This window comes from Mirounga leonina, unplaced genomic scaffold, assembly GCF_011800145.1.
Source record: "Mirounga leonina isolate KUSES-001 unplaced genomic scaffold, KU_Mleo_1.0 Mir_82, whole genome shotgun sequence".
Lineage (NCBI taxonomy): Eukaryota > Metazoa > Chordata > Mammalia > Carnivora > Phocidae > Mirounga > Mirounga leonina.
The window spans coordinates 45,688,471-45,706,572 of record NW_023270825.1 but is presented as its reverse complement, the minus strand read 5'-3'; the positions used below and the strand labels follow the sequence as shown (position 1 = coordinate 45,706,572).

Sequence of the window (18,102 nt, the reverse complement as noted above, 5' to 3'; positions counted from 1 at the left end):
CATGATCCTGGAGTCCTGGGATCGAGTCCCGCATCGGGCTCCCTGCTCAGCAGGGAGTCTGCTTCTCCCTCTGACCCTCCTCCCTCTCATGCTCTCTGTCTCTCATTCTCTCTCTCTCAAAAAAAAAAAAAAAAAAAAGTTTCATTTCCTAATGAAAATGTAATCATTATAGTTTCTTCCCTTTTACATATTAAAAAATAAAAATATACTTACAGATTTAACCAGCAAGGGGTAAGTGAATCCAAGTGTAATAAAAATATACTTACAGATTTAACCAGCAAGGGGTAAGTGAATCCAAGTGTTTCTCATTTACCAGCGTCAATATTGCTTTTTTATACTGAGGATTTATGCTGCCGTCACTGAATAAAATAAATAATGGTTTCTGAAGTCTTAAATAAATGGGAAGATTTTCCACAGTGATTTCTGGCTGTTAAAAAAACAAACAAACATGGAGAATGATGAGATAAAATAGAAAATAGCGTTCAAATCACTCATGCAATTTTAGTTTCTAAAATGTAATTCAAACATATTTTAAGTGGAGATTTTGTAATACTGACTAATAACTATAAATATCAAGAGCTTTTTATTTAAGCTCACTTTATCTTAGTTATTTCCAAAATAAAGCTAATTTGAAGATAAACAAGTTCCCTGTTTTACAAGGATGTACCACTTCTAATAATTTCTTATGCTAAAATCTGGACCAGATTAGACAACACACATATGACAAACAAAACTCTTATTGTATCTAACATAAAATTTTTGGGGAAAAAATGCTGAGCTCTAAAGATATAATCCTTCAACATCTATGATTATTTAAAATAAAAATCTTATTTTGTTTCAATATTTATGATTTTAGCATAATTAATATAATCAAAACATGTTTAAACAAATAAAAATATCAGTCTCATTTCTTTTCAGTTTAAGCCCAAATACCAAACTCCAGTATGTACTTTTCCTTATTTAGTTCTCAAAGCCACCTTCCTCTGCCAATTCTCATTTTTCTTCTAATTCTTTCTCTTTCACACTCGAAATCCTCTTCTCAGGTTTTTAATCCACTTTCATGACTTAAATCTTAGATCCCCTCTTTCCAAATTTCCCTATGTTGTCTTCTTATGTTAATTTTCATCCTTAATCTTCTACACAAGTTATATCCCCTTCCTAAAATTGATAGACCTCATCAGGCCGGCAGATCTCCTCACTCTGAACAGATCTGAAACGAGGGGAGATGGAGCCACCACTACAAAGTTCAAAATGTTAATGCTGGGCACTGAATCAGAAAGAAGGAAGATACTCTCCCTGCCCTTAAAGCGCTCCTACTCTCAAGGAGGAGACAGGTAGACAAACTGCTGTGAGCCAAGAAAATTTAATGTAGGACAACAAAATTAAGCTAAAAAAAACCAAAGTATGGGAGCTCATGGATGATTTTAGGAAGTGATATTTAATCTGACCTTAGGCAAGAAATAAGATCTTGACAGAAGAAGGTATGTGCTAGAGCCGGGATTCCCGATATAGGGAGCATCATGGAGATAGGCAGAGAGCTGTGAGAGCATTCATGCCATCTGGGAACAGTGAGGCATGCAAGAGGCAAATGTGGCTGTAAGACCAGATGGGAAAATACCTTGATAGGTGTTCTAGCTCTCAGAAATACTGAGAAGATCTTGTATCAAATGAGCGGCATGGTTATGCCTGTTTTAGAAAGCTAACTCGAATACGAATCTGTGAAAAGACAGACCGGTGACAGGCATTTCAGGGAAGAAAGACCAAGAGTTCTGTGAGTTGAGGAGGAAAAGATCAGGACCTCAGATTTAGGAATCATCAGTTGGTAATACTGATGGTAGAAATTGTGGGTATGGACAAAATTTCCGAAAGAAAGAAGAGCAAAAAGAAGAAAAAGACTGAAGGTTGAAGATGGAATTCTAGAGTGGCCAGAGGGTTGAAGGAGGTATCTGGAGAGGACTGAATTGCAAAAGCCAGAGGAACAGAGAATTTTGAAAAGAAAAAGCATTGTCAGTAGTTTTGGTTGCTACTTACAGAGAAGGTCATCAAACATGGTAATAGGAAGGTGTCCTTTGGCTATCTGAGTATACAAGAGGCTGTAACTTATCCATAATAAAAGCATAATTAAAGGAAATTAACATATCTGAGCAAAGTGCTATTAAACTATGTTTAAACGTGACAGCCTTGAATAGATCATTGCTTATGTAGTTAATTATCGTGTATTTCAGATTTGGGCATTATTTACCTAGCCTGATTTATCATCAGGTTCATTAAAATAAAAACTGAATGCCATATAAAAAATGTTTACTGTCTGTTCACCCATTTCTCCTTCCTATCCAGATGAAGAAACCAAAGTCTTTCTAGCACCTTAGTGCAGATGAGGAGATGAGCTTGTGGCTGGCTGGCTGGCTGCTACATACTCCAGACTTAAATCTCCAACATAGGGCAGCTTTAAGAAATTTAACCACCTTGGGCTCCTGGGTGGCTCAGTCAGTTAAGTGTCTGCCTTCAGCTCAGGTCATGATCCCAGAGTCCTGGGATCGAGTACCACATCGGGCTCCCTGCAGAGCAGGGAGCCTGCTTCTCCCTCTCCCTCTCTCTGTCTCTCATGAATAAATAAATAAAATCTTTTAAAAAAATTTAATAACTATTTGAGGGTTTTAGAATTTATGGAAAGGTCATAAACTAAACGCAAAACAATTTTTTATTATAGCTGTTCGGTTTTTAGTCAAACGCTGTAAACCAAAACACTATAAACTGGAAACACTGCCACAACGCTTAACTTATAAACAGATTCTGATCGTTAAGTTTGCCCCAAGTTTCTCAGCCTTAAAGAATATAACCTTAAAAAATAGATGCCAATTTTTTATTCATCAGTCAAGCAAAGATGAAAGAGTAAAATGTTCTAATCTCTTCTCATGCAAAACAGGAACAAGTATCAGCAGCCTTAAACTTGTGCATGCCCTTTGGACTAGCAATTCAAATCTGTGCATTTACCATGAGTATGGAATCATGGAAACACCCAAAGATTATGCACAAGGCTGGTCCCTGAGTAAAACTAAAGACAACTTAAAATTCATCAACAGGAAAATAAATTGTGGCTTTTTTAGTGCAACAGAATATTATACAGATATTAAAAAAAAAAAAGTATGTATATCTTCATTTCTTTATGGAAATATCCCTTAATATAAAAAGACAATCACACAGATACACATGGAATTTTTTTTTTTGTTTGAGAAAATATTTCCCCCAATTTAAATTTGGTCAAAGAGGATATGGTTGATTCCAATTTTCTTCTCTTAATAGTTCTCTGTATTATCTGGGAAAAGGAAGGTAAAGGCTTATAATAATTCCAAAAATATTACACTATGTATATGGTTAAGGAAATATTCATTTAATAACATGTCATTAAATACAAAAATGTTACCTCAATAATTTGGAAAACTACATCCTGAAAATATTAATGATCTGATTTTAATTATAGCCTGTAACTTTAATGGGAAGAGGGGAGGGAACAGAACCAAGGTAACAAAAAGATTTAATAAAGGCTACAGCCATTATTCTGAGCCTAAAATGTAATGTTATTTAGACCATCATGGCAAGACACATAACAAGAGGAGGATATTCATTTAGTATTTATAGCTGATAATAATGCTTCTTATGTCACTTTAGAAATGCAGAAAAGCATAAATTTACAATATTCTAGCTATGTTTAACATAAATACAAAAACAACTGAAATTGAGAAATGCAGGTTACAACTGTTATGCCCCTGAATTCACTATTTTCAAAGGAAGCAGTGGAAAAGGCTTTTCATAAGACACTATTTTGTCCCAAAACTGTGTAAGTAAGAATACTAGCTAACATTTGTTGAACACTCACCACGGGCCAAATATGACACAGAACACCATACACATGTCTCACTTAGTCTTCACAATTAAGTCTCCGCAGCAGGTGCTATGACCACCTGCATTTTACACGCGGCAGAGAGAAGTCAAGAGCCAGTAAGCAATCAAGCAAGGATCTGAAGCTGAGTAGCCTGACTCTCCAAAATCCATGTGCTTTATATATATATACACCAAGTTTCAGCCTAGATTAAGTACTTCCTTCAACTGGCCATCAGCTACACTAGTCTCAGCAGTAAAAATAATCCAAAGACATGTAAACTTTCGGCAGTGGACTGGAGAAGCTGTACGCATAATGACTGAACAATGACACAGAGCAACCTGGTGAATCTTCAGCTCACAAAATGTCATGCCCTGTGCCAACAAAAGCTGGAAAATGGCATATTAAAACAGACTATTTTTAACTGGTCTCGATTTTATTTTAAATAACATCCTTATTACAAAATATACTCACAAATGTTTCCAGTAATGCATCTGTTATTATTTGAACTATGTCTTGTGCAGGGGAGTTAGCTAATGGAATGCTCTCTATTTCGCCTTCTTTGTGTCTGGCCAGCAGCAGGGCTGGAAGGGTTGCAGCGTATTTGTGTGACCTATGGAGAAACGCAGTACTAAGATTTCCAATAAAATACAGCAAGTCGTCAAAAACATAAACAATTAGTCCGTGCGATCAGGGTGGGAAGTAGCAAATGAGGAAGCCCTACCACTAAAGAAAAAAATGAACTCAATTTCCCAGCAAACTTATCTTCTGTGTAAGGCTGAGGAAGTTCAGGAGCCTTGACAACCTAGATTAAAAGAAAGCAACAGAAAATAATACAGCCAGATTTTTTGTTTTTTTCCTCTAGACAACTTACCATCAAGAAAATGTCTAAACAGGATTAGGAACATACTGCATGGCTCTCAACCCTTTTGGACTGCTCACCATACTGCTGAGCAAGGAGAAAAGTATTTACTAGAAACCTATCATTTTCCAGGCACTCTTTCAGGTACTTTCGTTTTTATTTAACCCTCAGAATGGCCGTATAATGAGGCCACTATCACCTGCATTTGATAGATGAGGAAACCAGGACTCAGAGAGTGATAAATGGCAGAGACAGAATTCAAAGCAAGGTGCCCCAGATAAAAAGTCTATGCTCTCTCCACTGTAACCGAGCCCAAATCTGCTCCTTCTTACCACTACGTATGCTAACGAGAAAGGGAAATCACTAAATTAAATAGGAAAAAAATGCTTGGTGTGAAATGACCCGTGAGGTAGTCACATTTATATCATGTAAAATCTCAACTAATGCTAAAACAAAGTATAGATGTTATAATACTAAAAGCATTAGTAGAGGGTCCAGTCTTCAAATTACCTGAAAGACTCTCTTAATTGATTAGCTGACCACAGCTAAATGCACCATGACAGCAGAGTAGAAGATAGTAGGTGACTGTCCATGTGTCAGGTGAACAGGTCTCATACTTTCTAAAGATCTGGAGTTCAGTATGATTTCATGGATAGAAATGGAGCTTAATCATGAAGAGCATATGTCACCAGTGTTCAGGATGAAAGATGTAAGCCCAGAAATCACAATAGGAATATTACAGTCAGGAGGTAAGCAAGACAAATTATTGGGACTTACCAACTCCACTTGCACCTGAAAATAAGCCATTAATGCAGAATGTGATGTACATGTATTACTGTATGTATTGTTTATGCATTAATAATCTCCAAATTTTCAGTTCAGTCCTTCATTCTGAAGCAACTATCTGGTAGTTCACAAGAGTCCTACATTCTACAAATAAAGCAACTAATGTGGGTAAAAAAAAGCACTGATTTAGTATATGTTTGCAATAACTTAAAATTAGGTAGAACTGTCAGGTATAGTTATATCACCTAAAACTCTGGTAGAAATATGAGAAAATTCTGATTTTTACATATACCTTGGTGGCAAATCAAAACCCAGACACTCAAGATGTAAAATTCCCCAAAAAACTTTGATAATTCCAAAGAACCAAAACTGCAGGTAATAGAAACAAAAGAGGAAATTTTTTATAGGAAGATGAAATAGTATGAATCCAAGGTTTTCCCTATGGGGACTCTAGCCTAAAGCAAAAGAGTATCTAAAAATTCTAAATAGCCAGGTGGTACTTCCCAGATCTTCTTCGAAGAAAATTAAAAATTTAGTTATATTGCTGACCTATTTTCCTTCATCAACTGTGTAAAGACACACAATATATTATTTTGCAAACTTCTTCCTCTCTAAAATTAGAAGACCAACAAACTTACAGTATCAAAACATCATCTTCAGAATAAATTCCAGTGATAACACATCCTTTTAGGTAGTTTCCTGCTTCAGTGAAATCTTCTTTTGCTATAAATACATAGACAAGACAAAAATCTGAAACCTTTAAAATTATGTGTGCTGATCAACTGACATTTATAAATGGTTGTAATTTATTATTAATTATAAAGACAAATATTTACAGGTAGACCTCATATAACTTAGCGGTTCTAAAATAAATCTGTGTTCTTTTTTTTTTAAGTTTTTTTTTTTTTAAGATTTTATTTATTTATTTGAGAGAGAGAGAATGAGAAACAGAGAGCATGAGAGGGAGGAGGGTCAGAGGGAGAAGCAGACTCCCCGCCAAACAGGGAGCCCGATGCGGGACTCGATCCCAGGACTCCAGGATCGTGACCTGAGCCGAAGGCAGTCGCCTAACCAACTGAGCCACCCAGGCGCCCAAATCTGTGTTCTTTTTATGACCTTTGATTACTACAGAAATGTAAATTGATATAATGTAATTATGGTTCCCTAAACAAATGTACTCTAAATGTGATTTATCAAATTTATAGCACTCTAATCATAGCACATCTAATCAGTAACTCAACAGAGTTACTGAATAAATATTTGTTGCTTTTTAATTTACTCCTAAGGTAAGGTAAATGGAAACAGCTATCTTATACATAGCCTGGAAAGAGAAGCAGTATGTGAAATGATGCACACATTATCATCACAAATCTAGAAGTCTATATGCACAGAAAAAAATAGAAGACTAGAAATTCTAGTCCTTTAACAGTATCTGTGTTAGGATTCTGCAATTATGAGGGATTTGTGTCTTTTTATATTTCCCATATTTTCTGTAATGTGTTTTTGTTACTTTTGAACTTTGATTAATTTGTGTATCAGTCTTTTTTCATTTGTTAGGATATAGATATTAAAAAATTATTTCAGGAGCTTTCTGAATACATTTCCATAAATAACAGTATATTCTGGATCATGTTAATGTGTATTTTATAACCAAGAAGCAAGTCTGAATTAAACAGTCATAGACTAATGAGAAAAGAACAGAGGTAAACTTATATAAATGATGTATTCTTGGGGCACCTGGGTGGCTTAGTTGTTAAGCGTTTGCATTCGGCTGAGGTCATGATCCCAGGGTCCTGGGATCGAGCACGCATTGGGCTCCCTGCTTGGCAGGAGGTGCTTCTCCCTCTCCCACTCCCCCCTGCTTGTGTTCCTGCTCTCGCTGTCTCTGTCAAATAAATAAATAAAATCTTTTTTAAAAAATGATGTATTCTTGCCAAGTGAAGGCCAAACGATAACTCAGCTCACTGCATGGAAGGTTCATGGCAATTCAAACAGAAAACTAATGATGGAAGAATTGAGTCATAAAGCACCTAGTATTCTGGACACGCTGAACCCAAGAGATCTGTACCTAAGCAGTCAGTACTGTATTCACGGTGTGAGTATCAGCACTGTTACCGTCTGGTAACCACAAGTTTTGTTCTTTAAAAAGGATGCATACTTTCCACAAGATTAAGAAATTCTACAGGAAAGCCAATTTACTAAAGTGGCACAGTCAGCCAGGAGGCAGCATTGAGAGCTCATTTATAACCATGAATTTAATGAGAAACTATTACTCCATGAAAATATTTTCTTCAGCCTGTGTTATACCAAAGCAGTAAAGATTCGTAAGAAAAATAAACAAAGGGATGCCTGGGTGACTCAGTCAGTTAAGCATCTAACTTGATTTCAGCCCAGGTCATGATTTTGGAGTTGAGATCAAGCCCTCCATCAGGTTCAGCCCTGGGCGTGGAGCCTGCTTAGGATTCTCTCTCTCCCTCTCTGCCCGCCCCCTCAAAAAAAAAAAAAAGAGAGAGAGAGAAGAAAAGTAAACAATTAGGACTGAGTGCCTATACTTTCATTTCTCAAAACAGAACTAAATTCTGGTTAGTAGTTGATGATCATTATCTAAAGCAATGACATAATGGAATCTATTTCAGCTTCTTTTCAAGTAACAGTGGAAAATTACACTACTTCCATATAATTCCCTCATACAGAAGCCTCTCTCCTCATATGTTTCCTTTTTTTAAAAGATTTTACTTATTTATTTGAGAAAGAGAGATGCATCAGTGGGGGAGAGGAGCAGAGGGAAAGGGAGAAACAGGCTCCCCGCTGAGAGGGAGCCCAATGTGGGGTTCAATCCCGGGACCCCAAGATCATGACCTGAGCCAAAGACAGACACTTAACCAACTGAGCCACATGAATATGTTTTTAAAAAGGCTCTTCATAAATCCACTTGTTCATATATCTTGTTACTTCTGCAACAGAAGCATTTAAAACTGTAGACCTCAAAAACTAAATAAATAAATAAAAACTGTAGACCTTAGATACATATCCATTTCCACTAAACCAGACTGTCAATTTTTCTCTGAACATTTAAAACCAGACACACTCTCCTCCTTGGTGAAAACCACATATTTCAGAATATATTGCAACCCCAAGTATAAGAAAATAATCAGTTAATCTAAATAAAAGGATTCTTATATCACAATATATTTGGGATATAATATTAATGGTGACCTCCAATACTTAGTTGTGTAACTATAAACATGTTTTAATTGCATAAAATACATTAATTTAGCAATACTGCTTTTCCCCCACTATCACATGTTACTGAATCGTTACATTTATAGACATACATGTATACACATAGTACACATACATCTATTTTTTAACTCTACCAACAACAGTTGAGAAGCAAGAACACTCCAGTAACTAAAAGCACTAGATGTTGGTTTCTAAATTCAATGTCCCACTAAAAGGAACCTAGACTCTTGGTTGAGAAATGGCTGATTCCAGGAATGGGACTAGGAACATTTTGTGCCAAAAGGACATACCCAAAGAATGATGGAGATACGTCAAAAGGACACAGGAGTCAGATTGAAGGGGCATGATAGCAACCAATTATAACCCACTGAATAAAATTAAGGACTCAGGCATCTATACTGAAAATCAAACGAGAAGGAAAAGCTCGTACAGTAGTATGTGAACTATATTAGTACGTATATAGAAGGAATAGGTAGGGAGTCAGAAATTTTCCACTTGGCAACCATCATAGTTATAACTCTTTCAAGCAATGGATTCTAAAACTGGAATGCAAAAGTATAATGAGAAACAGGACATTTACAGGGCTTTAAATTCTATTCCCACAAGATACTTTTTTTCCCCTTTGTAATTAATAAGTATCTTCCAAGAGACCTGCCAGATACAACACTGGACAAAGGAGACATTTCAGCCCTCATGGAATCCACATTAATCTGTAAATCATTAGCATCTACATGAACAATAAATCACTATCTGATATAAAATAAGTGCTTGATAAATGTTAGTAGTTAGCTCTTATGAATAAAATACACATGTAAATAAAAGTGTTAGTGAATTCATAATAGCCTTTTATTGTTATACATTTTCCCATTCAATAGACATTGAAAGTCCAGTAACTATCATATGAATATCTGCAAAAAACAAACAAAAACAAAAAAGAAGAGACTCTAATACCTGACTGAAAAGTCTGAGAACAATCAATCTAGTGAAATAACAAAAAAGCATCCTATCCAGATTACATCATTCTGGCATACCAGAACAATCTCTATGTTGTTTAACATTATACTTTTGACTTATTTTTTAAAGATTTATTCATTTGGGAGGGAGATAGGGAGCGCATGCGTGTGCACGTGAATGGGAGAGGGGTGGGGGGGAAGGAAGTGGGAGAGAGAGAAACTCAAGCAGACTCCCTGCTGAGCGCGGAGCCCCACACAGGGCTCTATCTCACAACCCTGAGATCATGACCTGAGCCAAAATCAAGAGTCAGACACTTAACCAGACATTTAACAAGCCACCCAGGTGCCCCTATACTTTTGACTTTCGTTAAGAGATAATTATGTGTAAATCTTATCATTTGTATAGAACTATCATAAAATATACTGTTCCCTATATCTCTCATATAAAAAAATATGAAAAATCCCTCTCAGCATTTACAATCAGGGAAAAGTTTTTTCTGTGGATGAGTCAGCATCCTAACTTTTATATTGCCATTTATTATATAATGATAAGATGGCAAAAATTTCATCTGTTTCCAATTGCTGCCAGATTGCTTAAGGTTAAGTTTTATGACCAACTGCAGTGTTTTCTAAGTATACTACACAATTATCCCCCTCTCTTTTACAGCTTAACTCTTATTCTTGTTTTAATGATTTTATTATATTTGTGCTTTTTGTTATCTGAAGACCTTAATTCTTTTTGGAAGGAAGCCCTGAGTAAATAATAGACAACCTCAGGGCACCAGGCACCTGACGTAGACTGAAGACAAAGTCAACGGGTAGAAGCAAAAACATTAGAAAGGCAAAGACAAAGGAGTAAACCACAGACTCATTCACGTCACAATTTTTCATAAAGAGAATACAAATGAAAAAGCGATCCCCTCTATGATTTTGCCTTCTAAGATGGGAAGCCACAGAACACACATTCACATTCTTATTATTTCTTTCAAGTTATTTTGGCTTTTATTTTAAAAAATTTTGAAGACAACATAGAGGGGAACAATTACTAGACAGAAATTTGTAGAAAGCAAAATTTAATAATTAGTTAACAGTATCCACTATCTGTAGATATGATGCTAGATATGGGGATACTCTTCCCAGAAAAATATCCTTAAAAAATTTTATTCAGAATTTGAAATTCATCTTAAATGAAAGAAATATAAGGGGGCAGGTTTGCTAGATAAATGCAAACAACTAACATGTGACGAAAAAAACATTAAAGGTTGTGTTACACAGTCAATTCAAGAAGCCATCCATATGCAAAGGCAAGAGAATAACATTCTAAGCAATAGAACTGGTTAGAAAAAAACCCCTATGTACCCTTCCTTTACAACTTACTGAAAGGCATTCCTATGAAGCTAGAAAAAAATAGTCTAAAAATAGTGAAGCTGTGATATTAAAAGAACACTATACTCTATGATGCTATGTAAAACTAACAAAGTAAAATTAATTGCTATAAGCACCGTATCAAAGCTGAATGAAAAAACATTAATATGAAATGCACCAAAAATAAGATGAATTAATTGATGGGTGGAAGGATGGACAGATGCACAGATATGTGCTAAATCAAGTACAAGTTAAATGTTAATAGTAGAATCTAGATGGTAGGTATATGGATGTTCATTATAAAATCTTTCAACTTTGCTTTATGTTTGAAAATTTTCATAATAAAATGTTGGAAAAATAAGTGCAAGAAACTTTTGAAAGAGAAAAATATAATGCAAAAATATTAAAGTTCAGCAATAATGATAATCTGAGTCTATAATATGAGGCTATAGAGGCCCATGTAGAGAAAAAGATGACAGAAGAAATTAAAAGCATCCTCATCTTCTATAGAAGTCAAAATAATTTTTTGTTTTTGGTTTTTAAAAAATGTGTTAAAATTTTATTGTTTTATTTTTATTATGCTATGTTAGTCACCATACAGTACTTCATTAGCTTTTGATGTAGTGTTCTATGATTCATTGTTTGGATATAACACCCAGTACTCACTGCAATACGTGCCCTCCTTAATACCCATCACTGGGCTAACCCATCCCCCCACCCCACCCCCTTCTGAAACCCTCAGTTTGTTTCCTGGAGTCCATAGTCTCTCAAAATCATTAAAAATGGTCTTTAATTTTATGGATTTAAATATTTTTGTTTGTTTTTTTAAAGAACATCTCTGGCTCTGGGGAAAATAAAACCAAAAGAAGCATACTCCATGTAGACTAAAGAAACACTAGTGGAGCATAAAACAAGCAAGAGAAATACAAATAAGTTTAGACAATATGTATAAATGATTAAAGTTCACCTGGAAGAGCCAAAAGCCAAAAAAGATAAAAAAAATTTATAAAAGACAAACAAGAGAGTTGACCCAATTATATATTCAACATGTATTATAATCGAGCCCCACATCGGGCTCCCTGCTCAGTGCAGAGTCTGCTTGTTTCTCTCTTCCTCTGCCCCTCCCCCTGCTTGCATGCTCACTCGCTCTCTCAAATAAATAAAATAAATCTTAAAAAAAGAAAACGAATAGATTAGGTATTGACAGGGAGATAAAAGTGAATAAAACAGAGGCACCTGGGTGGCTCAGTTGTTAAGCATCTGCCTTCAGCTCAGGTCATGATCCCAGCGTCCTGGGATCGAGCCCCACATCGGGCTCCCTGCTCCACGGGAAGCCTGCTTCTCCCTCTCCCACTCCCCCTGCTTGTGTTTCTGCTCTTGCTAACTCTCTGTCAAATAAATAATTTTTTTAAAAAGTGAATAAAACAAAATGTTTAAACAGATTATACACACACACACACACGGATTTAATTGGTGATGGTGGAATCAAAAAAAGAGAGGAAAAAAAAGGACAACTGTTAACTATTCAGACAAAATAAAGTTGGCCCCTAACCTCATACCATGCACAAAAATATCTAAATAAAGACTTAAAAAAGAAAAAAAAAAAAAAACATTGAAGAACAAAATCAACAGAGTAGAAAGGTATCCTATGGGACAGAAGAAAATATATGCAATTCATATATATGATAAGGGTTAATTTCCAGAATAAAGAATTCCTGCAACTCAACAACAACAACAACCTGATTTAAAAATGAGCATAGGACTTGAATAGACATTTCTCCAAAGAAGATATACAAGTGGCCAAGGAGCACATAAAAAGATGTTCAATATCGCTACTTATTAGGAAAGTGAAAATCAAAACCATGATCAAATCAAAACTTCACACCTATTAGGATGGCTACTATCAAAAAACCAGAAAATAACAAGAGTTGGTGAGGATGTAGAGAAATCAGAACCCTTGTATACTACAGGTAGGAATATAAAATGATACAGCCACTAGGGAAAACAGTATGGTGGTTCTTCAAAAAATTAAAAATAGGACCATCAGATGGCCCAGCAATTCCACTTCTGGGTATACATCCAAAAGAACTGAAAGCAGGGTCCTGAAGAGATATTTGTACACCCATGTTCACAGAAGCATTACGCACAATAGCCAAGAGGTGAAAACAACCCAAGTGTCCATCAACAGATGAATGGATAAATAAAATGTTACATACATACAATGTAATATTATTTAGCCTTGTATTGAATGGAGCACTGGGTGTTATTCGCAAACAATGAATCATGGAACACTACATCAAAAACTAATGATGTAATGTATGGTGACTAACATAATAAAATAAAATTTAAAAAAATAAAAGGAAATTCCTTTTTTTTTTTTTAAGATTTATTTATTTATTTATTTTAGAGAGAGCATGAGAACGAGTGCAGGGAGGGGCAGAGGGAGAGAGAGAGAGAGAGAAACTCTGGAAGATGCCTCGCTGAGCTCAGAACCAGATCTCAAGACCCTGAGATCAGGACCTGAGCTGAAACCAAGAGTCAGATGCTTAACCAACTGTGCCACCCAGAGGCCCCTAAAAGGACGGAAATTCTGACACATGATACAACATGGATGAACCTTGAGGACATTGTGCTAAGTGAAATAAGCCAGCCAATAAAAGACAAATATTGTATGATTCCACTTATAGGCAGTACCTAGAGTAGTCAAACTCATAGAGTTACAAAGTAGAATTGAGGTTTCCAGGGGCTAGGGAAACAGGAAAATAGCTGTTTAACAGAGTTTCAGTTTTGAAACATGAAAAAGTTCTGGAGATTAGCTGCACAACAATGTAAATATACTCAACACTAGTGAACTATATGCTGAAACGTTAAGATGGTAAATTGTGTTACATGTATTTTATCACAGTTTTAAAAAAAATATATTCAAAGCAAGAAGACTATAAATTAGTGTAAGAAAATATAAATTAAAGCAAGAAGAAAATACAAGTGACTATTAACTGATAAGGACAATAGAGATTTTCTATAACTGAAATCAGCGGATAAATCTCAAAATCAATACATTTGAAAACAAATTTTAAACTGCTAGATATAAAATTATTAAAGCTAACAACCAAACTGGGGGGAAATAACAAACAAAATGACAAGAACTTAATATCCTTAATACATAAAAATCTCATAGTAATTCACTAGCCAAGCACTAAAACCCCATTTTTAAAAATGAATAACACATATAACACACAGTTTATAGAAAACATAAAGTTATCCTCCTATTGGGAATCTACACCCATTAAATCACCTAAATCCCACACAAAGACGCATAAAGAAAAATATTCTTTATAGCAAAAAGAAAAAAGGGAAACAAAAGATGTTATTTGTTGGTAAAGAGTTAAATAAATTATGGTATATGCATCCAAATATACAGCCATGATGATTTTGAAGAATATTAATCAGGGAAAAAATGTACCCACACAATATTATTATTTTTTTTTTTTAAAGATTTTTATTTATTTATTCATGAGAGACAGAGAGAGGAGAGGCAGAGGGAGAAGCAGGCTCCCAAGGAGCAGAGAGCCCGATGCGGGACTCGATCCCAGGACCCTGGGATCATGACCTGAGCCGAAGGCAGAAGCTTAACCATCTGAGCCACCCAGGCGCCCCGCACCCACACAATATTAAATAAAAACAGCAAGATACTAACCTAGATACACAGTACTAGCCCAATCACATTAAAATATATATAAAAATGCAATACATAGGTACACAGAAAAAAGAGGGAAGGAATTATATCAAAATTTAACAACTAGATAATCTTAGATTTTTCCTTCAAATTTCTCTATTTTCAAAATTCTATAATTTGAGTTCTCTATAATTGAAAAAGATGTTAATTCATTTTTAAAAAATCAAGTTTTTAACTATTACCTAACTACTTACCTGTTGTCATGTTTGGGCTGAACAGTCCTAGCACCGACACACTAGAGTAGGAGATCAGGTCTTTATATAATTCCCCACTTAAATATTCTTCTGCTTCTTGGACAGATGTTATGTTCACTGGGCATGAAATCCTGTTGCTGAATGAATATACTATATTCAAAATTAATTTTTAAAGATACTTTTCAGCTTGCAAAAAGATAAAACATACTACTAACATGGGCAAACACTGTATTCCACAGGATAAGTATCTGACAAAATAAAGACAACTAAATACTAGTGTAATAAAAAAAAAAATCACCCTCATTAAACACAATTTCTATTTCCCCCAAAGTGAAGGAATAAGCTCTCTTCACCTTATCCTGTTATTTCAATTCATTCCTCCTTAACCTATTCAAAGTGTGTCAACAAAGTATAGGAATTAGAAGGTTTACACACCCCAAAATTTAAGTCTTAGGGAGAAGCTGAATACTTACAGCTGGATAAATTTTAGGAGATCTTCAGTTCCTAACATTCCAGGGTAAGACACCGGGCTCTTGCCTTCCTTATACATCTTTACAACAGGAAATTCAGTAACATTTTGCTTAGTACATAAATCAGGCCAATCTGCACAGTTCACTCTAGTAAGCAGCATACTGGATGTGCCTAAACAACAGGAAACGCACACTTTATAAATATTAATGTAGAAAACTCAGTTGTGTAGACTTGACAATATTTTTATAGCCCATTCTTATTTTAACCTCTCATGAGCATGAACTGCTTCCACTGGACACTCTTCCCCTGATTTTTGCAACCCCTTCCCCAATTGGCTTATTTCCCCACCTCCCTTGCTGCTCAATTTGTGGGTCCCTTTTGCATGCTGGTCTGCCAGTAGAGTCTAAGTTGCCTGCAGTATTACATCCCCTATACTTTATCAATGCAGGAATTTCCCATGGTGTTCCTAATTTAAAGATTAAAAAAAAAAAAAATTCTCTTAGCTACAGCTAACTAGGTACTAGGTAGGTATAAAAACTTGGTATTTGCTGCCATCTTGTGACTGAGTATAAAATATTCTTCATCATCTTAGATGAACAGTGGCTTTTTTCCATAAAGTCAATGTGAAAGGTTATAGGACTAAATGCCCGAAGCATTGCAGTATTCTCCCAATTTACAAAGTTATAGTATGGGCTTCAATGTAGACATAAAATAGTTACCTATACTATGCATTTCTACATTAAGCCCCCTGAACTTCTGAAACAGTCCCTTTATCTGATTATCTAATTACTAAAAGGATTGTTACTCATAAAGAACATCCTAAATGAAAAAGGAAATCAAGTCTTGGCTTGGTTATCTGCTTTTTTTTATCCTACAAACATATACAACTCAGAGTCCTTGCATTGAGGGGCCAGGGAGCCTTTTTTCAATCATTAATAGAGAAGAATATAAGGGAATCTGTTTCCATTTTCATTTGGTATTGACAAATGGGATGGGTGGGGGGATAATTCTATTATTCAGGGACATTATCCAATTATTCCTTCATTGTGGTTTATATTTCCCCCCTTCCTTTTTCTTTCTTCTAATTTTTTGCCAATGAGGCTGGGGAACCTAAAAGAAGAAACTTAAATCTTTCCGTAGATTGCAACTACAAAGGAGAACCTGAAAGAGAGTAAGAGGATTTGATTTTTTTTTTTTTTAAATATTAGGTGGGGCGCCTGGGTGGCTCAGTCATTGGGTGTCTGCCTTCGGCTCAGGTCGTGATCCCAGGGTCCCAGGATCGGGCCCCGCAGGGAGCCTACTTCTCTCTCCCCCTGCTTGTGTTCCCTCTCTCACTGTGTCTCTCTCAAATAAATAAATAAAAATCTTTAAATATATATATATATTAGGTAATCACATTATCTGTAGACTTAATCACCTCTTCATTCAGGTAATGAAGTAATCAAAAGTTGGATCAAATGTGGTTGAGAAATGAACTGAGGAAAAAAGTTTTAAAATCTCTGATGTTTTTATTACCATAGAACATGTTATATTTAGGATTGACTTTCCAGAATTAATTTAAGTTCACAAAAGTCCCTAATATATAAGCAAGTTGTACACTAGTAGACATTTTCCACTAAACTCCACCTTATTAGCTTATTCATTTATTCAACAATTTATTAAATACCAAATATTCTACGATGTAAGGCAATATGCCAAGTCCAGTGAACTGAGTATAAGATATACTACCTACCCATAAAGAACTTACTAAAAATTTAAAGAACCTAAAAAACTAAATGGTGGATACATTCCTAAAGTAGCTAAAAGAGTAAGCCTATTTAACTGGAATAGCTAAGAAAAAAACAAGAAAAACAGTAGAAGAAAATCGTATTACAGATATGAAGCATGATACATTCTGTCTTATTCAAATGATTATAAAACATTATCCTAATCCATCATTATCTCTCTCTTATTAACATGCCTCCCTACCTCTCCCTACGTCTTTGCTAGAATGATGGCATAGATATTTTGAGTTCAAGTCTATTCCTTGGATTAGTTACCTACCCCTAGATGAGGTTTTCATAGAACAGTTAAAAGATCTTGGCTATTAAGAAATATCCCAGTCCAGGGCGCCTGGGTGGCTCAGTTGGTTAAGTGACTGCCTTCGGCTCAGGTCATGATCCTGGAGTCCCGGGATCGAGTCCCGCATCGGGCTCCCTGCTCGGCGGGGAGTTTGCTTCTCCCTCTGACCCTCCTCCCTCTCATGCTCTCTGTCTCTCATTCTCTCTGTCTCAAATAAATAAATAAAAAATCTTTAAGAAATATCCCAGTCCATAAGGAGTTAACTGAATAGCTTTAACAACACTGAGATCTTAGATCTTTGGTTAGACTGTGAGATTGGGTCTTATCTGTCACATTTTTGTTTAAGTGCATTTAGTATTTATTTAATAATATTTAATAGTAACTAAGAGTAGGCACTCAATAAATGTTTGCTGAATGAATTTAGCCAAAAAGATTACTGGATTAACTGTCTGGCCACAAGTACTTTATACATAGGCTCTCTACTTTCTACTGAAGACAGTTCCATGAAAAGAACCAAGATGAATGCTTCTGAGCATTTCTGAAACTCATGG

At 35.5% G+C, this 18,102-nt stretch overlaps 1 protein-coding gene across 4 annotated transcripts in view; it reads right to left on the bottom strand.

The window, feature by feature from the left end:
* The window catches only part of TXNDC16 (thioredoxin domain containing 16), a 126,379-nt gene that overhangs the window by 25,176 nt on the left and 83,101 nt on the right, over positions 1 to 18,102 (bottom strand). For 3 of the 4 annotated variants that reach the window (XM_034992464.1, XM_034992465.1, XM_034992466.1), the window contains exons 15-19: positions 15,493 to 15,661; positions 15,020 to 15,156; positions 6,167 to 6,251; positions 4,355 to 4,493; positions 267 to 427 (exon numbers count right to left, since the gene is read on the bottom strand). In XM_034992464.1, coding sequence (XP_034848355.1) covers positions 267 to 427; positions 4,355 to 4,493; positions 6,167 to 6,251; positions 15,020 to 15,156; positions 15,493 to 15,661 — 691 coding nt within the window. Of the gene's footprint in view, positions 1 to 213; positions 428 to 4,354; positions 4,494 to 6,166; positions 6,252 to 15,019; positions 15,157 to 15,492; positions 15,662 to 18,102 lie in introns of all 4 variants that reach the window. The other variant, XM_034992467.1, reaches the window with a different exon arrangement.